Source organism: Staurois parvus, unplaced genomic scaffold (genome assembly GCF_062004578.1).
Source record: "Staurois parvus isolate SC_StPar_1 unplaced genomic scaffold, SC_StPar_1.0 ptg000670l, whole genome shotgun sequence".
NCBI lineage: Eukaryota > Metazoa > Chordata > Amphibia > Anura > Ranidae > Staurois > Staurois parvus.
Genome location: NW_028318466.1, coordinates 3,736,187 through 3,759,171, shown reverse-complemented (window position 1 = coordinate 3,759,171; position 22,985 = coordinate 3,736,187). Strand labels below are relative to the sequence as shown.

General features: G+C 40.5%; 1 protein-coding gene and 1 long non-coding RNA gene across 2 annotated transcripts in view; one reads left to right on the top strand and one right to left on the bottom strand.

Annotated features, from left to right (window-relative positions):
* The window catches only part of LOC149447788 (uncharacterized), a 44,977-nt gene extending 33,623 nt beyond the window's left edge, over positions 1-11,354 (bottom strand). Inside the window, exon 1 of the long non-coding RNA XR_016305825.1 lies at positions 11,183-11,354. This is a non-coding gene — a long non-coding RNA (uncharacterized LOC149447788). The remainder of the gene's footprint in view (positions 1-11,182) is intronic.
* The window catches only part of CAPN7 (calpain 7), a 124,073-nt gene that overhangs the window by 95,582 nt on the left and 5,506 nt on the right, over positions 1-22,985 (top strand). Inside the window, exons 15-20 of the mRNA XM_089652073.1 lie at positions 798-933; positions 5,821-5,896; positions 9,071-9,216; positions 20,128-20,190; positions 21,690-21,820; positions 22,821-22,913. Of these exons, the coding sequence (XP_089508199.1) occupies positions 798-933; positions 5,821-5,896; positions 9,071-9,216; positions 20,128-20,190; positions 21,690-21,820; positions 22,821-22,913 (645 nt within the window). The remainder of the gene's footprint in view (positions 1-797; positions 934-5,820; positions 5,897-9,070; positions 9,217-20,127; positions 20,191-21,689; positions 21,821-22,820; positions 22,914-22,985) is intronic.

Below are 22,985 nucleotides of genomic sequence, written 5' to 3'. Positions count from 1 at the left end.
CAGTTCTGTGAATGGGAAACAACAAGTCCCAATAACTTTATCGGCTGTCGGCCTGTAGTTCTCAATGAACTATCATGGCTCTGTTGAGGGATGTGGCAGTTCATCGATCCTTCCTGTCAGATTACACTGACAGTCTGCAGGAGACCTGCATGACACCAGCAATCTCCCGATCGCTGTTGCAATGCTTTCCAGGCTCCTAAAACAAAAAATAGTAAATGCTCATTTTTTCAACTGCAACAAAATGTGCATTTATTATTTTTTGTTAAAAGGTGAACTTATCCGTTAGTTATTGGTTTAGGAGTCAGAGCCCTATTATTTATTATTATTTATTTGAGATACTGCTATAGCTCTGTCAATTTACGCAGCACTTTATATGTGTATATCTATATTGTACATTCACATCAGTCCCTAACCCTCAAGGAGGGTACAATCTAAGTTCCCTAACTCACATTCATACATATTAGGGCCAATTTTGACAGGAACCAATTAACCTACCAGCATGTCTTTGGAGTGTGGAAGGAAACCGGAGTACCCAGAGGAAACCCATGCAGGCACAGAGACAACATGCAAACTCCAGGCAGGTGGTGCTGTGGTTGGGATTTGAACCAACAACCCTAGTACTGCCAGGCGGAAGTGCTAACCATTTAGCCACTGTGCCGCTCCAATGTTGTTTTGTGGAAAACTACAAGCTAGCATACAGTATGATTTAAAGTATATTCACACTGTAGCTTCTTATGATGTAGCATATGTTCCAGGAACATTTATATATGTTTTTTTTTGTTTGTTTGTTTTTTTAGTACATGGGATGCAAAGCAGGGCCCAGTGAAAGATGCTTACAGTCTTGCAAACAATCCTCAGTACAGGCTTGATGTCCAGTGCCCTAAAGGGGGAGCTGCAGTATGGATCCTGCTAAGCAGACACATCACTGACAAGGTATGTATAGCCATCCAGTAACAGCTTGTGTATAATCAGGACTGGCTCTGCTCTGTACTATATACAACTGCAAGTGATGTGCAAAATTATTTTGTTTGTGCTCCATATTTAAACTCATGATCATTTTCACATCAAAGATGCTCAATTCCCAAAATATATATTACATCAGTGTGTGTTAATGAACAGATAACTATTTGAAAAGCTTATTATTTTTCCACACAAACAATTACATAGCATTGTATATAAACATATATACAGTACGTTTACATTTTTGTCATTATAAGTACCAGTATATTTGATTTATGAACTATGCACTTTGTAATTACTTTAGTAACTTTTGATGTTCAATTTATACACTATGCAGTATTATTTGTTTGATTGTACTTGAGTTGTATTTGATGCACATTTATTTATAATAGAACAGCACATTAATATACACATGTGAAGTCATAAAATAACTTTATTGAACAAATTAAAGCATACAGATTCCAGAAATGCTCACATTGCAGCACAGAACTGTGATGAACATGGGCAAATAGACAAATATAGCATCCAGCTGTACAGAGCTATATTTAGGTATTAACTATGCAGAAAGGACATACAGCCCCACCTAGTGATCAAAAAGATCCGTTACTGTAAAGTTTCTGCATCATGTTATACACAGGAATCATAGATTGAAGATCCATGTTGAAGAATCTAAGACAACCTACCCCAGTAACCTGCCCATAACCAGATCTACTGGAGCCATCCCTGGTACAATAGCCAGCCTCCCCATACCCTATTGAATTTAGCAGGGCATCCTCGATGCTGACTTTTTCAAATCTAAGGGCGGTACCTATACATGTAATCCATTCTTTAAGGAGGAGGGAGGAATTTTTCCAGTAAATTAGGATAACTTTACGTGCCTAAAATAAATCCCTGGAAACAGCTTCCCTAGTAAAGGCATCCAGTATGGTAACGTCTAAAATACCCAGTAAACAACCCCTGGGGTCAGAAGGTATGTCAGTCTGGAATATTCTGTTGAAAGTAGCAAGAATGGTTTCCCAATATCTGTGTAACTTGGGGCAGCGCCACAGCATACATATTAGATCCCCATGAACCCTACTACATTTAGGGCAGGCCGGGTCCGACAGACGTCCCATCCAAAACAATTTTAATGGGGTATAATTCACTCGCAACAAAATGTATAATTGGCATAGGTGCTGGGAAGCATTAAGAGAGCTAGCATGTACCGCCTCCCATTGTTCTCCAGTTAAGTCTCCCATATCTGGCTTACACAGATCCATGGCCCTACAGGGTTAAAGGCCATTATTTTATCATAACCGTAAACTGCCTCTATTATTGCAACTCAGTTATTACCAGGCTGGCAGTATTTTAAGGGGGAAAATACCTCATTGATAAATCTTTGTGAAATGTCTTTAAAAGTCAAAGTACATAAAAGTCAATTAAAAAAACTTTCTTGAAATGTAGACTAGAAGGGTCATTTGAACACACAGTACACAGGCGTGGTCCACCGTTGTCACCATCAGCAAATCCACACTGAGAAATGCCATGCACCCATAGCTGGAGAACATGCAGGTAGATAGGAGTGACGGCAGATTAGTAGCTCCAAAATGCAACAAAGGATGAAAATAAGGTGATGAGTGTTTTATTAAAAAAGAGAAGTATGGCCAAAGCCTTTTGACCATACTTTTCATGTGGGTCGCAGGAGTGCACTGATTTCTGCACTCCTGTGATCTTTCTGTACTCCTGTGATCCAGATTCAGCCATCAGCAGGCCGAAGCCTGCTGTTGGCTGACATCACAGAGCCATTGCAGGCTCTGCATTGATCACAACTTTAATGGCTTAGCCTCTCAGCATACCATTGACAGCCTAAGCCAGCCGCTCCCGCCCCCTCAACAGCCCGGCACTCCAGTAAGTGCTGGAGGGGCAGAGCAAAGAGTCGGTGACTGATAATCATCGTTCTTTGCTCACTGAAGACCAAGAACTGAGCAGTCAACGGATAAGGTATTGCTCAGTTCTCTGTCTTGACTGTATTGTCTGTCTGGAACTACATGGGTGAGTAATTATGTTTATTTATTCTTTATATCTGCATATCTCCATTAAAAATATGGCTATTGATTAGGATACACAGGTTTTAGCAAATCTAGCCTACGTTTACACTGCGTAATAATACCATTTTCAGTGTATTTTTGTAGAGCTCTTTTGCAAATGCACACATTTTTTATGCATTTTCATGTTTTATGCATTTTTGTAGGAGGAGGAGACTGGGTCTACTATACTAAACTCTGCCAAAAATTCACCAAAATCGCATTTGTGCATGAGTTTTACGTGCAATTTCTGTGTGTTCCCATTGAAGTCTATGGGGGAAAAACACTGCACTGCACCAAAAGAAGCACATGTACCTTTTCAAAGCATCCACTGCACTGTGCTGCATTGATGTGAACAGACAGCATAAAGAATAATGTGATTTCCGTTGTTGTGCATGTCAGAAAATGCACTAATGTGAACAGGGACTTACTGTCACATAGTTAGGATTTACATTTACTTTAACAAAGCAATTTGAACTAGATTGATTTATAATAAAGGGGGGTTAATTTACTAAAGGCAAGTAGACTTTGCACTGTAAGTGCACTGAAAGTGCAGTTGCTCTAGATCTCAGGGGAACATGCAAGGAAAATAAAAAAACTGCATTTTTGCTTGGAAATGATTGGATAAAAGAAATCAGCAGGGCTTCCCTTCATTTCAGAGTTTCCCCTTGGATCTAAAGAAACTGCACTTGCAGTGCACAACCTATTTGCCTTTAGTAAATAAACCCCTATGTTTACACTACAACATCATAAAAAGGCTGTTTAATATGTTTTTAAGCATACAGTTATCTATTTTGAATTGTTATAAATGTATACAGTTAGTCTTTTTTTGGGGGATTGCCTTTGTGAAAAGAGTTGATTTATGGTCAAGAAATGTATTCTGTCATATATTAACCATTTATCAACTGCTGACCCAACTCCCGGAAAAAACAATGTCACATGTCAGGGACATATTTATGAGCGATAATACTGGCATACCTTTCTAGCATAAGTAAGTAAATATGTGACTAGAACAAAAGCACTCTGCACTTACACAACTTGAGAAATCATTAATGAATTTTCTGTGTCAGTAATTACCTCTCAGTTAGTACTTTGTAACAGACTGGGTTATAATATGCAGTATATTCTTTAGCACATATTAAACCCTAACTGATCGACATTGCTAAAACACTGTGGGATTGATTTCTTAAACTGGAGAGTGCAAAATCTGGTGCAGCTCTGCATAGAAACCAGATACCGGTTTGTTTGTTTTTTTTTTGTCAAAGATTAATTGAACAAACTGAAGTTAGAAATTGATTAGCTACCCTGCACTAGAATTTGCACTCTCCAGTTTTAGTAAATCAACCCCTGGGAGGGGGGGGTAAATACCATTGCTCATCTTTTTACTGCTTGGCCCCTACTTCTTCCACCTTTTCTCCTTTACCGCCCAACAACTTTCTCACCACTTCACAATCCTTAATCAGCTATCCTTCCTCTTCCTCACAGACATAGTGGGCAATACAGGACACCCTGTTAGGGAATCCAGAAAGGACAGTTCCACACACCACTATGTATTGTTCTTTGCATCTTTATGTTAAGATTGTTACATGGCTGCTTCTGTCATTTCCCAGTTGTGTTGTTCTCATGTTCCTCTCCGAGACTACAGGCTTGGCCACGGCTTGTCGTGTGTGTGTGTGTGTGTATGTATGTATATATATATATATATATATATATGTGTATATAGATAGATAGATAGATATATGTGTATATATATATAGATATATATATATATAGATATATATATATATAGATATATATAGATATATATATAATAAATGAAATTTCTGTATGATGCAATAATTTACTTCAAAAGTCCATCTTCCTACAAAATCAGCTAAATTCAACCAAACAACTGTACAGTTTCAAGCACTGGGCTGCATGTACATTAGCCTACCCTGACTGCAGGTACGGGAAAATGCAAAACACAGCAAAAAAGCAAATGTGGTACCATGTTTATGTCGTGATTTGCGTTTTCCTGCGGCTAGCAGTCAGTGTTCCTATCCCGAATGCAGTTCTTCCACGTTCACGAGAGGGAAGTTTATCCGCAATAAATCTGCGATTTACTAATAGGCTGTGCACTGCAAGTGCAAGTGCTCTAGATCTGCGGGGAACATGCAAGAAAAATTAAAAAACAGCATTTTTGCTTGCACAGGATTGGATGAAAGAAATCAGCATCAGCAAAGCTTTGCCTCATTTTAGAGCTTCCTCTTGGATACAAAGCAACTGCACTTGCAGTGCACAGTATATTTACCTTTAGTAAATCCACTCCCATGTGTACATGGACACATATGGGTTGATTTACTAAAGGCATATAGGCTGTGCACTCCAAGTGCACTGAAAGTGCATTTGCTCTAGATTTGAGGGCAACATGAAAGGAAAATAAAAAAACAGATTATGTTTTCACATAATCGGATGAAAGAAATGAGCAGAGCTGCAGCTCATTTCAGAGCTTCCCCTCGGATATAAAGCAACAGTACTTGCAGTGCACAGTTTATTTACCTTTAGTAAATCAACCCCATAGGCTTTTATGGAGTTGAGATGAGCTTTGGCAAAAAAACTCCAAAAGCTCCTAAACGCAAGTTCAGCAGCTGCCACATGAAACCTAACAATGCTCTTCATCAAGATATCTGCGTACTCCTTACACTTACAACATAAGTACAACAAGACTGTTATTCTGGAGTTTTGTCTTACACAGTCAGATTCACCATGAGAAACATTGATGAAAATATATCATGCTTTCCGTCTTTATTCCTCTTAGGATGACTTTGCACAAAACCGAGAGTTTATAACACTTGTTGTTTACAAGAATGATGGCAAAAAGGTTTACTACCCAGGTGAGCCACCTGTATTACTTTTTTCTTGTTTGCCAGTAATTGTATTTATAATTATTTGTTGTTATAATAACTTACACATAACAAAACGTTATTTGTGTATTTTGTTTACTGATGAGCCAGATCTAAAGGAGAACTTTATAGAATATATTAGCGCACAGGAAAAAGTCAAATACAGTCCCAGCAACTAGAAAACTAAGAACCCCCTGGGAAGAATAAAATATATAAAAAAGGACCAGCGCTTTTCTTAAAGATCCCAGTGCAGTCCATAAAAATATATTTTATGCTCTCACCAGAAAAACAGACCCTTGATATTACATATAGGTCAAATGAAGTCTGTTCTGCACCATCATCCAAATTTAGTTTTTTTTTCTCCAAATCCACTTTCTCAGGGCATGTGTTGTATCCAAAGATCAAATAAAGCAAAAAAAAAAAACAAAAAATATAGTGTAGTATGTCCCAAAAATTAAAAAAATATTTATATGCTTACATTATTTTTATAATGCCATAGGCTTGTTGCCAGATCTGTTTTTTTTTTGTTTTTTTTTTAATGTGTCACAATAGCTTGTGTCGTATTATTCTGGGTGCTGTTCCACCTCTTCTATTAGTACTGATACATTAATATCAGCTTTCATGACACTTGTTGACACTGTCCCTTCCATGTGCCGACGAGGTCTTTTGCTGACACAAAAAGCTTTGCCACTGACAACAATGGTCAATGCCTCTGCTCCTACCTGGCACTATCAGTATTGCTGGCTGGCTTGATGCTTTTGCCTGCACCCAAAACAAACTGGAGTTACCACACAGCTGTTCTGTACAACAAGGATGTTACTGGAACTGCTCTGTCCTAGTTCTCATTTATTTCCCAGTGCATTCTGGGATACCAGAGCCACCACTGTCTCTCCCCTAGTACCTAGCTAACACTTCATAATACTTCACTCACGCAGCATAAATGCTCTAGGTGCTGTTAAAGTGAGGTTATAGTAGAGCATTACCATTGAAATCAATGGAAGTGACTGACAAGTGCCAATGCCTCATAAAAGCGACATGCTGCTTAGCACGGGAGAATGTCACCAGCACACCGAGGATCACCAATATGGGTCCAAAGTTTCTAATGAGTGATCACATAGTTACAGCAAGGCAACGTTTCGGCGTCTCGCAGGACCCCTTCATCAGGGCACATGCCTGATAAAGGGGTCCTGCGAGACTCCGAACGTTGCCTGGCTGTAACTATGTGATCGTTCATTAAAACTTTTGGACCCATATTGGTGATCCTCGGTGTGCTGGTGACATTCTCCCTTGCTGATTCTGTTTGGTTCCAGCCGACGGTCACTGCAGCACTCACTTATACACAGAGCCATTTTTAATGCAGGAACGTGTGCATTTGGATTGTACACTTGCATGCTGCTTAGCACGACACAACACTACCGCTCTTGTGTGAACAGCACTGTGTGGTGCCATTGTAATATTCATGGCAGATGTTGACAGGCAGTTATGAGGCTTTAGCAATGCTGAATAAATCAAACACATGATATCGACACACGTGTGAATGAGCCCTTACTACTTTTGAAAAGGTGACAAGCACTGTATGTGGCTGCAAAGGAGCTGCCCTCCTAATGCAAATATAATGTCTCATGATAATTGGATATATTTTGTGATTTTGGCAATATTCATCTTTTAATAATGGATTAAAATTCTTCAGTTCTAAATGATGACAGCTCATTGGGAATGCTTGGAGATATCCACATGTACACTAAGCTCAAGTTCAAAGCATGAAATCTTATGTGTATTTGACCTAATTTCCACTTGTGCTTTTGTACATTTCTAAGTCATTATTTCAATAGACAAATAACAGATGTCAAGTATAGCACAGTTTTGATCTCTTTTAAATGGCAGTTTTTCAGCTCCAGCAATTACAGTAAGCATGTGGGTGTGTGATAGTCTGTCCTCATTGTGTCCTGCTTTTCCTAGCTGCATGGCATATAATTAAACCCTCTTGTGAAATGAAGGCATGTTTATATACAGTAGGCTGTATGTTCCAACACAGATGGTTTTATTTAAATTACTAAATCAGTGGGTATTCGTCAGAACTTGCCGACATCATCAAAGAAAACATTTTGATGTAATGTATGTAAAACTGTTTAAATGTATGATTGGTTGAATGCATCAAAACACACATTTATTTTTTGACATTCATGTGCACTGGGGTATACCGCTGGAAGAACATAAATGCATGCAGACTTATAACACACAGAGTAAGGGGGCGTTCAGACATGCATTTATTTATTTATTACAGGTACCTATATAGCGCTGTCAGTTTACACAGCACTTTACATATATTGTACACTCACATCAGTCCCTAACCTTCAAGGAGCTTACAATCTAAGGTCCCTAACTCACATTCATACATACACATGCTAGGGCCAGTTTAGAGGGGAGCCAATTAACCTACCAACATGTGTTTGGAGTGTGGGAGGAAACCAGAGTACCTGAAGGAAACCCGCACAGACACACGGAGAACAAGATATTAGGGTCACTCACAACACTAAGGATAATCACTCCTTATTTTCAAAAAGTGACAGTTATATTCAGGATGGAGACAGTAGATTAGCAAAAATGTAACATGGCTGAAAATAAAGGTCTGTATGCTTGTGTTAAAGCTTTTGGTGAATTGAATTTATTGGAGGGGGGAAAGATATTTCCTAGATTGTAAGCTCCAAGGAGCAGGGCCCTCCTAACCAGGGGCGGACTGACAACTCATGGGGCCCCTGGGCAATAGGGGATCATGGGGCCCCTGTGTCCTTGCCCAAACTCAAAAAAGCCTATGAAAAAGGTACCAGGGGCATCTCATGGGGCCCCCTACTGACCCTGGGCCCTCGGGCAGTGCCCGAGTTTCCAAATGGTCAGTCCGCCCCTGCTCCTAACCCTCTTGTATTGAACTGTATTGTTGCTGTATTGTCTCCCATTATATTGTAAATTGCTAAGCAAACTGTTGGCGCTATATAAATCCTGTATAATAATAATAATATTTGTTAAAGTATTTATTCTAAACATCTTATAGCTGATGTTAAAGAGAAAATATTTTGTGTAAATTTCAGATTATTGTTGCAGTATATACAGTAACTGTTATTTTATACATAGGAACCAGGTTAATAAAAACGTATGTTTTTCTCACAGCTGATCCTACACCTTATATTGATGGAATCAGGATAAACAGCCCTCATTACCTGACAAAGATACCCCTGACTACACCAGGAACCCACACTTTTACTTTAGTTGTGTCTCAGTATGAGAAGCAGAACACTATCCATTACACAATAAGGGTAAGTCACGGGAATTTAAGTTTAAAGTCCTTAGGTATTGGACAGCATCATAAACCAGTCTCCTCTGTTTTCATTATATGTATGTGTGTAACGTGTCCGCCTATTAGAACTTTCCATTATCTGTTAAGTGTATGAAATGTAATACAGCTTTGTATGATCAATTATACAGTTGTGTTCAAAATAATAGCAGTGTGTTGAAAAAAGGGAATAAAGCTCAAAATCCTTCTAATAGCTTTTATTTCCATACACACAAATGCATTGGGAACACTACACATTCTATTCCAAATCAAAACATGAAGACAAATAGATCAAATTTGTGTTGTTCCTCTAAAAACATTGAAGAAAAGTGAATATTAGACTGTTCAAAAAAATAGCAGTGTTTGTATTCTTCTTTACAAACTCAAACATTCACTATATAAACTGAAAAATGTTTGAAGATTTTGCTTTCCTTTGAATCACTTAATTAATATTTAGTTGTATAAGCACTGTTTCTGAGAACTGCTGTACATCTGTGTTGCATGGAGTCAACCAACTTCTGGCACCTGTGAACAGGTATTCCAGCCCAGGATGATTGGACTACATTCCACAGTTCTTCTCTATTTCTTGGTTTTGCCTCAGAAACTGCATTTTTGATGTCACCCCACAAGTTTTCTATTGGATTAAGATCCGGGGATTGGGTTGGCCACTCCATAACGTCAGTCTTGTTGGTCTGGAACCAAGATGTTGCACCTTTACTGGTGTGTTTGGGGTCGTTGTCTTGTTGGAAGACCCATTTCAAGGGCATTTCCTCTTCAGCATAAGGCAGCATGACCTCTTCAAGTATTCTGCTGTATTCAAACTGATCCATGATCCCTGGTATGCGATAAATAGGCCCAACACCGTAGTATGAGAAACATCCCCATATCATGATGCTTGCGCAACCATGCTTCACTTCTTCACAGTGTACTGTGGCTTGAATTCAGTGTTTGGGGGTCGTCTGACAAACTGTCTCCGGCCACTAGACCCAAAAAGAACAATCTTACTTTCATCAGTCCACAAAATGTTGCGCCATTTCTCTTTAGGCCAGTCAATGTGCTCTTTGGCAAATTGTAACCTCTTCAGCACGTCTTTTTTTCAACAGTGGGACTTTGCGGGGGCTTCTTGCAGATAGCTTGGCTTCACATAGGCGTCTTCTAATTGTAACAGTATTCACAGGGAACTTTAGACCTTCTTTGATCTTCCTGGAGCTGATTGTTGGCTGAGTCCTTGCCATTTTGGCTATTCTTCTATCCATTCGAATGGTAGTTTTTCTCTTTCTTCCACGTCTTTCAGGTTTTGGTTGCCATTTTAAAGCATTTGCGATTATTTTAGCTGAGCAGCCTATCATTTTCTGCACTTCTTTATATGTTTTCCCCTCTCCAATCAACTTTTTAATCAAGGTACGCTGTTCTGAACAATGTCTTGAACAACCTATTTTCCTCAGAATCTCAGAGAGAAATGCACTGTAACCAGCATGCACAACATTTGCTGCCTTCCTTCCTTACATAAGGGCAATAATTGCCACCTGTTTTTCAAAGAATGAATGACCTCACTAATAGAACTCCACACTGCTATTATTTTGAACATGCCCCTTTCAATTAGTGATTCAATTACACAGAATCAGCAGCATGCATGTCATGACTGTTGGGTCTGTTGGATTTCTATTACTCTACTACACCTGCTATTAAATTATTTGCCATGTAGAAATATAATTTCTACCAAAAACAGTGACTGATCAGGTTAGTGATGTCTGACTGCTATTATTTTGAACACAACTGTATATTTATGCAAAATATGTGTTTTCCAGTGTAAGCAGTCCCAGGTCAGTTGCTGATTACATTACAAAATCAGAATGATAATAAACACTGTCATTATTCAGAACATGCAGAGGTTAAAGAAGAATTTTGGGACAACTTATCTAAGAAGGAAAATAAGTTTAATAATTTACCTTCAGGTCCCAGTTTTCCTGTACTTTGAGAAAAGATCGTAAGCAATGTATACATCCTCCCACCTCCTCCAGCTTGTAATCTTGAATATTTCTCAAAGACATCTGTGGGAAATATTTCTGTTTGACTCACTGCCAAGTCACTGTACAACCCGGCAACATTAGATTGCTTGGTTGGAACTTGCAAGAGTGGAAATGTAAGTGAACAGACCATAGGAACTGGCATGCACTGCAGAAAGGAGGTGAAGGCTTTATTTTGATTTCATGTGGAATTTCTTTTGATAAGTAAAAGCTCCTGGAAATGATTGGTTGTGCTTTATTAAAATTGCACTTTGATGTCATCTTTGCTTCTTGATTACAAGGAGAATGCATTAAAGGGCATGTGAGCAGGAATATATAGATTTGATAGAACTCTAAAATGATGTCATGTTTCTATGGCAGTGAGCCCATGTTGAAAGCCAACTCGGGGTTCCCCAGGGCATGGAGTCTAAGCTCCTGCCTGTTTCTTCACCAGGGCCTGATGGTGGGGATGGACTTACAGTAAAATGGACCCAGGTACGTCCGGATGACATTGCGAAAACCATTCAAGTGTGCAGAGTACAGATGGCAGGAGAGAGAAGAGGGTCCAGGAAACGAGCCAAAGCCAGTGTGGGTGACAGGCAATCGAAAACAGTAGCTGGAGCCAGGGTCGGTACATGGGTAGTCAGGCACAAAATACAAGGCAAATCAGGAGCACAGAGAAACTAGGAAGCTGCTCAGGCCACACGGGCTGCACTAAGCATGTCTTATATAGGGAAGCAGAGAGGGTGGTGAGCCAGAAAGTAATAGAAGGGAAAGGGATATAAATCCACAGTAGAGCAGGTAACGCCCATAGGTGAACACAGAAGCCAGCAGCCTATATGAATGGAATCACCACTGCAGCAAGGAGTAAGCATTGCACAAACAGAAAAGTGCAGGCTAAACTGTGACAGATGAGGTGAAGATTCAGTTTAATATTCAATAGGCACCTATATTTTGAGGTCACACAGGACATCTTTGACCAGGTCAATGATCCTACGTGCTAGTGGCTATGGTTTATTACAATTGCATATTCAAACTATTCTACGATGAATGGTTATCTTGATCTTTGCCATCTGACAACAGTGCAATAGTTATAGCTGAAATTGTAAATGGTTAAAAGTGATGAATGCCCCACAAATCTGGACACCAGGACTTTGATGAAGCTGCTGGGAAAACTATAGCATGCTTCAATAGGGGGATTCCTCCTTTACCATCTTGCTTTGAAACAATGAAATAAAACCATTAATCAGTAATTTTACATGTTATACCCATATTCACACACAATCCTCTGTTTTCACAACGAGCAGGAGATCTTCTCCCCCTATTTGTTGTCACAATTTAAGCCCCTACGGGGCTCCGCTTGCCTGGCCTCTTCATTTGTGCAGAGTTCTGTGAATGTGAAAATGACAAGTACCAACAGCCTTTGAGGTTGTTGGCTTGTAGTTCTCAATGAACTACCAGGACGCTGTTGAGCCCTCTGAAAAAAAATGTACAAATGCATATCTTTTTTCCAGGTAAAAAAAATGTAAATTTTTTTCATTTAAATTTTTTTTTACAAAGGTGAACTTATTCTTTAATGAGATGAGTCTGCCAAAGGCTTTTTCAGCATCTAAGCACAATATTAATGTTTCTTCTGATGGTACAGTTCACTATATCAATAAGGTAAATTGTACTTCTGGTGTTATTGCCAGCCAATAGGTTGTAAACAAATCCTATGTATGCATGGTTGTGGGAAAAAAGGGTGTCCTTGGACAGTGCTAGCAGCATGGACAAGGTACGACAGGGTTTCCCTGTACTTTTATACATAACGGTTCCTGCTTTACATATCTTAATGGCTTTGTAGTGCACACTACATCCTTATTGTACAACATATACCACAGTGGACACAAGCATTTCATAAGACACAGAGGTAGGCAGACTTGCACTTTTAGTGTTTGCCATAGCTCTATTGACTCACTATTTGACATAGTGGGTATATTTATTATAGTGTTTACCTATTCTTATTTGGTGGTCTTTTTCCACCTCCCAACCATAAGTTCCTCTCCAGTTTAGTGACGTTGTGTTTATAGGACTAGTGTATGTGCTTTTCTGGCTGCTATTTTATAGCAACAACCCAAGCTCTTGTTTGCCACACCACCTGTTGTTGGATTCTGCAGGGACACTTGAAATAGGTTAGTACTTGGGTTGTCGCCTCACACCGTAGATGCTGAACCCTCTGAATCCACATCCATTCCGTGAGTACCGCATAGAGGAAGATTCTCACATGACAGTGGAGGATTCCAGGCTTTTGGGAGTGTGAACAGGACAAACAGCCTTGAGTTTGCTGCAGGCCCTGAGGAAACTCCAAGTTCTTTTCAAGTTGATAGTGGTTCCCTCACCACTCCAGCCCCATGACTCCGGCTCCCTTACAAGTGCACATTGTGTGTCCTGTTTAACTAAGGCAGAATTTACAGCCACTATGTCTGACCTATTCCAGAGGCTATAATCACTTCTGGAATCAGATGCAAGCTCTTTTTACCTTCACCTGATTATAATTCTACCCTAACACCAAAATTACCTTACACACGTGGTGGCACAAACCAAGGGGGAAGCTGACATTCCATTCCAGCAGAGGCACTTGAAGGTTTTCCTCCACCACAATTTAGAGACATTACTTACTTCCTCTCTCAACGTATGTTGGCTACTGTGGGTTTATTGATCGTGGCAGTCTTTGGATAAATACTCCTAGCGCTCCGCAGCTCTCATATGTTCAAAAATGTGGGCCTTTTTAGAAAGCCCTTTCATTCTCTGGATCAGGCAAGTTGGGTTTTATACAATGATTGGCCAAACCCAGGAGAGGTTACTCCCCATTCCTGGTAACTTTGAAGCCTTGTATCTTATGGATGCAGAATTTAACAAAAAATGGTTTATCCACATTGTGGACCTGGCCATTCTTGCATTGAATGCTCAATCTACCATTTCTATTAAGGATGCTCCCTCCTTTAAAGATTCAGTGGATAGGCGTTTGGAGAGTTTTCTAAAAATTCTCCTTTGTGCTAGCTGGCTGTGTTCACCTTCGCATTTGTCCAAATTATGGCTGCTTGGGTTGGAGAAATTCATGATGAGGTTTAGGGGCCTATAAAGCATCTAGCATTTATTCTTCTTTAAGCAGCGCAACTTCCTGAAACCATTTCTTGTTTCTCCCTAAACGTTGGGTACTAGGCAACTGTGGAGTCTTCATTGTTGCTTGTTAACAGCAGAAGTACCTCCCTCCTTTACCAGTTTGTTTAGATCTGTTGAGCCCTCTTGTTTTGTATGGTTACCAACTCTTCAATAATTGCTTGGGGATGTCTCATGGATGATGAATCAATACCTGTGTCCTGTACTGTACGATAAAGATACCAGAAAGTTTGTACCTGTAAATTCCTTATCTTGGAGTACAGGACACAGGTCCCTCCCATCTCTTCTCTGGGATCTCTTAATTGCTTGCTAACAAAATTGGACCCTCACAGAGTGGATATAGGGACACTAGGGGGTGAATCCAGAGAAGCCTTTTGCCAGTGGCCAAGCACCTGAGAGTAGCAACATTTAACCTATGTTTGATGAATCAATTCCTGTGTCTTGTACTGTATTCCAGGATATGGGATTTACAGGTACTTCAAAATTCTTCCTTTTTCCAAACTGGGCAGAAAGTGAATACCGTAATGTACTTAAATGGTTTGAGGAGGACTATACTATGAGAACTGAGCATCAAGGTTGGAATCTGCTGAAAATTTAGCAAGGAATTGTACAGTTTAGTAATCAGTGAGAGGAGTGTGTATTTAAATGTCTTTGCAGTATAATAAGTAAGCCAGTCGACCAGGCAATTTGCTGCAATTTTTATCACCCAATCTATTTTTTTAATAGTTATGGAATATCAAGGAAGTCTAAGCCCTATCTTGATAGTTTGGAGATTTTTGAAGGAAGTAGGCTTGAATGCAAGATGTAGATCAGGGTGCTGCATGTTGTATGCGGGTTTCCTTAACCACTAGCCTATAGGGCACTTATACCCCCTTCCTGCCCAGGCCAATTTCCAGCTATCAGCGCTGTCACACTTTGAATGACAATTGCGCGGTCATGCAACACTGTACCCATATGATATTTTTATCATTTTTTTGTGACAAATAGATTTTTATTTTGGTGGTATTTAATCACCTCTGGGTTTATTTTTCTTACGCAAACCAAAACCACTGAAAATTTTGGGGAAAAAAAACTATTTTTCTTAGTTTTGTTATAAAATTTTGTAAATAAGTGATTTTTCTCCTTCACTGATGTGCGCTAATGAGGCTGTAGTGATGGGCACTGATAGACTGCACTGATGGACACTGATAGGTGGCACTGATGATGCACTGGTAGGTGGCACTGATGGACATTGACAGGCATCACTGATGGGCACTGAAAGGCAGCACTCATATATGGCACTGATAGGCGGCACTGCCTGTCACTGTTAGGCGGCACTGACTGGCACTGATAGGCGGCACTTGCACTGATAGGCGGCACTGACTGGCAGCACTGATAGGTGGCACTGACTGGCATTGATAGGTGGCACTGATGGGTGACACTGAAAGGCAGCTCAGATGGGCACTAATATGTGGCATTGATGTGCACTGGTAGGCATTGAAATGTGGCACTGATGGGCACTTGCAGGTGGCATGGATGAGCACTGACAGCTGGCACTGATGGACACTGACAGGTGGCACTGCTGGGGCTACACAGATCATCAGGGCACACTGATCATCAGTGCTCTGATGATCTGTGTACATGTCCCTTCCGAGGAATGCCGATTACCGGCTCGCCTCTTCTCACGAGCTGTCAGCATGACAGCTCGTGAGGAGAGAAATGCCGATAACCTGCATTTCCCTGTTTACATGTGATCAGCTGTGATTGGACACAGCTGATCACATGACTGAGCCGACATCTTCGGCTCTTTCCGTTGATCGGTGATCCGCTGTGTCCCAGGGAATGGGAGGACGTCATATGACGTCCTCCCAGAACGAGAGAACCGCCTTGCGCCCGTCATTGTACTATATGGCGGGCGGGAGGCAGTTAAAGAAGAACTCCGGGATAGGCAAAAAAATCACCCATTGGTACACCCCCCTACACAAAACACTAAACACTTAATAACATTTTGAAAATCAATGAAAAGACAATTTAGTAGAAAAATCTAATTGAATTTTCATGACCTCGTCTCTGTAATTCAAAAGATAGCATCTGCTCTGCCAAGGAGGAGGTATAACAGCAGGGATTACATCATATCCCCTCCTCTCTCTCTCTCTCTCTCTCTCTCTCAGTAAAAGGAAACTACAGTTCTCATCAGCCAAAGGTAATTGTAGTGAATATGGGAGGGTACACTAGACCTGTACATGTTGAATGTGTCTGAGAGTCTCAGTTCCCCAACCACTGCAAGTGGGCTGAATTATATCACTGCTTCCTAGAGAAAGAACTACAGAAGGGATGTGCCAAGACCAGTGGCTGAAGGAATAGGAGGCATACCAGCCACTGGTCTTACAAACAGGAAACTAAAGATAATTAACAGTTTGATTTGAAAATGAATATGTTATTTCAGAGCAACTACTGAGTGCACCAGAAGATGGATGACATATTCAGTGCAGGTAGGAAATCAGCAACAAGAACATGTAAAGAAGTTTTTGTCCGGAGTTCTGCTTTAAAATTGTATAGGCATGTCTAATAGACTTCAAAAGTGGACAAAACTTTAGTAGGGTCAAAATGTTCCACACCTTGTTTGTCTTTGATAGAGTGTATGGTTTTAGCAGACAAACATGCTTCAATTCAAGTGATATAATCTAAAGAACAATAACAGAGAAAACAACAATGAAATGAATACAATTAAATGATATCTCACATGAGTGGACAATGGCCAAGTATTACCCTTTTTTCGTTGTAGAAGGAGATGGGGGTAGAGTTCAGTTATATAGTGCAACATTCACTCCTTGCAGTTTCCCCGTTTGAGACACTTATCAGCCACTAAAGAAGAAGTGCGCAAAATGAAAAAGATATACAGTTGCAAGAAAAAGTATGCGAACCCCTTGGGATTACGTGGCGTTTTGCATGAATTGGGCATAAAATGTGCTCTGAACGTCATGTAAGTCACAATAATAGAAGAACACAGTCTGCTGAACATAATACTACACAAACATTAGATGTTGCCATGGTTTAATTGCACATAACATGTAAACATTCGCAGTGCAGGGAGGAAAAAGTATGTGAGGCCCTAGCTTAATGACTTCTCCCAGAGCTAATTGGAGCCAGGAATGAGCCAACCTTGACTCCAATCAGTGTGATGATATTGGATGTGTTGCTGACAGCTGTCCTGCCCTTAAAAAACACACACCTGTTTTGGGTTTACTGGTTTCAAGAAGCACTGTCTGATGTGAACCATGCCTCGCAGAAAAGAGCTCTCAGAAGACCTACGATCAAGAATTGTTGACTTGCATGAAGCTGGAAAGGGTTACAAAAGTATCTCCAAAAGCCTTGATGTTCATGTGTCCACGGTAAGACAGACGGTCTACAAATGGAGAAAGTTTAGCACTGTTGCTACTCTCCCTAGGTGTGGTCGTCCTGTAAAAATGACTGCAAGAGCAAAGAGCACAGCGCAGAATGCTGCATGAGGTAAAGAAGAATCCCAGAGAGTGTCAGCTAAAGACCCACAGAAATCTCTGGCACATGCTAACATTTTTGTTGACACATCTACAATAAGGAAAACATTAAACAAGAATGGAGTACATGGGAGGACACCACGGAGGAAGCCATTGCTGTCCAAAAAGAATATTGCAGCACGTTTGAAGTTTGCAAAAGAGCACCTGGATGTTCCACAGCACTACTGGCAAAATATACTGTGGACAGATGAAACCAAGATTGAGTTGTTTGGGAAGAACACACAACACTATGTGTGGAGAAAAAAAGGCACAGCACATCAACATCAAAACCTCATCCCCACTGTAAAACATGGCGGAGGGAGCATCATGGTTTGGGGCTGCTTTGCTGCCTCAGGGCCTGGACGGATTGTTGTCATTGATGGGAAAATGAATTCCAGAGTTTATCAAGACATTTTGCAGGAAAACGTCCGACCATCTGTCCGCCAACTGAAGCTCCGCAGAGGATGGGTGATGCAACAGGACAATGACCCAAAGCATACAAGTAATTCAACAAAACAATGGCTGCAACAGCACAGAATACGCCTTCTGGAGTGGCCCAGTCAGAGTCCTGACCTCAACCCGATTGAAATGCTGTGGCATGACCTTAAGAGAGCGATTCACACCAGACATCCCAAGAGTATTGCTACACTGAAACAGTTTTGTGAAGAGGAGTGGTCCAAAATTACTCCAGATCGTTGTGCAGGTCTGATCTGCAACTACAGGAAACGTTTGGTTGAGGTTATTGCTGCCAAAGGAGGGTCAACCAATTATTAAGTCCAAAGGTTCACATACTTTTTCCTCCCTGCACTGTGAATGTTTACATGTTATGTGCAATTAAACCATGGCAACATCTAATGTTTGTGTAGTATTATGTTCAGCAGACTGTGTTCTTCTATTGTTGTGACTTAGATGACTTCAGAGCACATTTTATACCCAATTCATGCAAAACTCCACGTAATCCCAAGGGGTTCACATACTTTTTCTTGCAACTGTACATACTCACCTTTATGGCTGCAGCATCGGCCTGATGTTGTAGCTGTCCCCCGCCAGCTTTAAGACAGAGAACTGAGCAATTAGACAGTGTTGATCACTCAGTTCTCGGTCTTTACTGAACAAAGAATGGTGACTGTCATTCACTGGCTTTCCGCTCTGCCCCTCCAGTGTTCACTGGAGTGCTGGGTTGTGGAGGGCACAGGAGTGGCTGGCTAAGGCTTTCAGTACCTTGCTTAGAAACTGAGCAAGTTGCTTTAGCCCACTGTTGACTACATCTGGGTCACAGAAGTGCAGAAATATGTGCACTCCTGTGACCCAGAAGAGAAGTATGGCCAAAAGAGCTTTGGCCATAAGGGAGAGTAGACGGCAACTACAGAAAAACGACAATGGTTTTATAACTGGAGCTAATGCAGACCTTTAAAATTATAAAACGAAGACAAACTTATTCAGGAGGTGCTTAGTTTCCAAGTATGTTGTTGACACATATATATTTGTAGCTATACATTGTCACGTACCTCAGTGTATGTGTTTAAAATGTCTGTTCGGTAAAGATGTTTTTAGAATCTCTGCAATCTGGGTCACCATTAGGGAGGATACTCCTGTCTTCACCAGACATGTAGTGAGGAGAAATTTGCATCAGGGACGTAGACAGCAATACAATGCCTGTTTTATGTAGAGTCGTCTTTTTATTGCTATCTCTGAAGTGAGAGGACATCTCTGTAATGGAGCATCAGATAGCAATAAAAATCTGATATTCTAACCTTTGCTATTCAAGAAAAAGTGTTGGCCGTCTCGTGCTCCATTAGAAAGTTGTCCCCTCACTTTATTTTCAAGGTGAAATTGGTTCTATCAGATGGGAAATGTGGAACACACTGTAACAACCAAACCAACAAATAAAATGTTTTATTCTGTTTTACTTTTGTCCCTTCTTCTGTGAAACTGTTGTTACTGTGACAGTAAGTGAGGAGAAATCTCTTTAAAAGCTGTAATAACCAAACAGGGGCTCTAGTCTTTCCTTGTTCTGTGTTCCACACAAAAGAAAATAGATAGAAAAAAAGATATGCGTTAATTTTCCATTCTCAAATAGTATAATTGCATAGATTTGAGGGTTAGAAAGGAATGGGGCATTTGAGCTGATTTAATGAGGATTGTCCTTGTATATGGGAAAAAATCATGAACCTGTAATAAAAATATTTGATTTGACTTTTTATTTTATTGTAGGTATATGCAGCTTGCAAGTTTACATTCTCTAAGATCCCAACACCATATACAATAAACAAACGGGTAAGACCATTATTATTGTTATGCAGGACTTATATAGTGCCAACAGTTTGCACAGCACTTTACAATATAAAGGGAGACAATACAGCTATAATTCAAATAAAACAAGAGGATTAAGAGGGCCCTACTCATAAGAGCTTACAATCTAACAGGGTGGAGCAAGTGGTACAAAATGTTATAAGTGTGGGGAATGAGCTGATAGAAGTGATAAAAGTCTATTCGGAGGGTTCATAGGCTTCCCTGAAAAGATGAGTTTTCAGGGATTGCCTAAAGGCAGCCAGTGTAGGGAATAGCCAGACAGATTGAGGTAGGGAGTTCCAGAGGATGGAAGAGGCTCTGGAAAAGTCCTGAAGACGAGCATGGGAGGAGGAGACAAGGGAGCTTGAGAGCAGAAGATCATGAGAGGAGCGTAGAAGACGGTTTGGGTGATACTTGGAGACAAGATTGATGATGTAGCTCGGAGTTGTGGATGGCTTTGTATGTTGTTGTTAGTATTTTGAATTTAATTTGCTGGCCAATCAGAAGCCAGTGGAGGGATTGGCAGAGAGAGGTGGCAGACGCTGAGCATTTGGTAAGATAAATGATCCTGGCAGCATTCATGATAGACTGAAGAGGGGATAGCCTGCGATGAAGTAGGCCGATGAGAAGGGAGTTGCAATAGTCAAAGCTAGAAATAACAAGGGTGTGAATGAGTAGCTTGGTGGTTTCATTGGTTAAAAAGGGGCACATTTTAGAGATGTTGTGGAGGTAAAGTCTACAAGCTTTCGACAGCAATTGGATTCGGGGCCAAAATGATAGGTCAGAGTCTAGGATTATGCCAAGTACCCTGGCTTGAGAGGAGGAACTGATAGTTATATTATTGATCTTGATGGAATATTCATGTAGGAGTGCATGAGGGGGTGGGAATATTATCCGCTTGGTTTTAGAGAGATTTAGTTTAAGGAAGTGGTGTGACATGCATGCTGATATGTCAGTTAGTAATGCAAGAGGAGATTGAAGGAGTGAGGTTATACATAGAGAGATAGATTTGGGTGTCATTGGCATAGAGGTAGTGTTTGAAGCCTTGGGAGGTTATCAGCTGACCAAGAGAGGAGGTGCAGATAGAGAAGAGAAAGGGTCCAAGAACAGAGCCTTGGGGGACCCCTACAGAAAGAGAAAGTGGAGAGGAGACCGAGTTATAGGAAACATTGAAGGAGCTCTGTGACAGATAGGAGGAGAACCAGGATAGAGCTGAATCTCGGAGACCAAGGCAGTGGAGTTTATTGGGAAGTGGTTAACAGTATCAAAGGCTGCAGAGAGGTCTAGTAGTAAGAGTATGGAGTAGTGGCCATTGGTTTTAGCATTTGGTAAATCGTTTGTGAGTTTTAGTAGGGCAGTTCTTGTTGAGTGCTGCAAGCGAAAGACCATTCTTTCTTATCTTAGCCTTCTACTCCAAATTAAAAGCCACAAGTTTACAAGAATCTTTTTCATTTCTTCATTCTAACAAGCAATGCATTTTGTAGATTAATGGCCAGTGGAAGGGCCAGAGTGCGGGAGGATGTGGCAACTTCAGAGAAACACACAAGAATAACCCTGTCTACCAGTTTCACATGGAGAAAGCTGGGCCGTTACTGACTGAGTTGAGAGGACCAAGGTTTGTAGTATCGCACTTGAACTGTGTATAAAATTAGAACAAAATATGATCTTCATTTATCACAGCAACCAAAAGCAGTCCCCTCAGACATCATTATACCATTTGCAGGGCCAGGAGTCTGCTACATTGCGCTTAAGTGTTGTAAATGATTGCACCAGGCACAGCACAATTTTAAAACAATTTGTAAGGCAATTTTAATATTTCCAATGCTAATATCAAGATGTAGCTGATAGTGAGATACCTCTAGCCTGTCAATGTAATCCTGGCACAAGATTAGTGTATCTCTCTGTCATGAGCCAAGCTTTCCATTTATTAAATATATATTTGACTCACAACCAGTAAGAGGATTGTTCTCAGCACATGTTTTGTTTAATAAAAAATACTTAGTCATAGAGATTTTTTCAAGGACACGTTCACCTTTAAGGAAAAAATAATGAATACACATTTTATCGCATAGAAAAAAATGCACTTATTTTTCTCCACAGGAGCCTGCAAAGCATTGCATCCGCAATGTGTTGATCATGGGGTGCAATGCCAGGCTCCTGCAGACACTGCCTACAGAATTAAGATGTGTCAATGAGCTGCAGGGGTGTTCGTCAGTGTCTTCGCAGTTGATGCTACGGTGGCAACGGGACTGAGAGCACAACTGTGACGATTTTGAAATGTGATAGCGGGTGTGGGAGAGGATCCCCTGCCTGCTGTCATAGGGGTAGGATAGGGGGGATGAGGCTGGAGGTGCTGGAGCATGTTGCACATTACACCCTAAATATGGGTATTCTGTTTGTTCTACACTATTCTATAGAAAAATACAGTGTTCTTGATATGAATTCTATCAACGTGTAATGGTTCACAGGAAAAATGATAAATCTATTATGAAGTGTAAAATGCTTCACTGCTGCATTAGTGGCTTCCTAAACTTAGCAATGTCATTTGTCAGATTTGTGTCACTTATTCCTCTACCAGAAAATGTAATGATGATTTTGTTGTATACACCTTGCAGACAGTACAGCGTGGGTTTTGAGGTTGTTACTGTGTCCACAACTGGAGATCCAGGACCATCCGGATTTCAGAAGAAAAGCAGCGGAGATTACAGGTATTTTAGTTACTGAAGAATATCTGCAGTCAGGATCCAGTAGGTTCTGTTGGAACTTGCTTTCTATAGTAA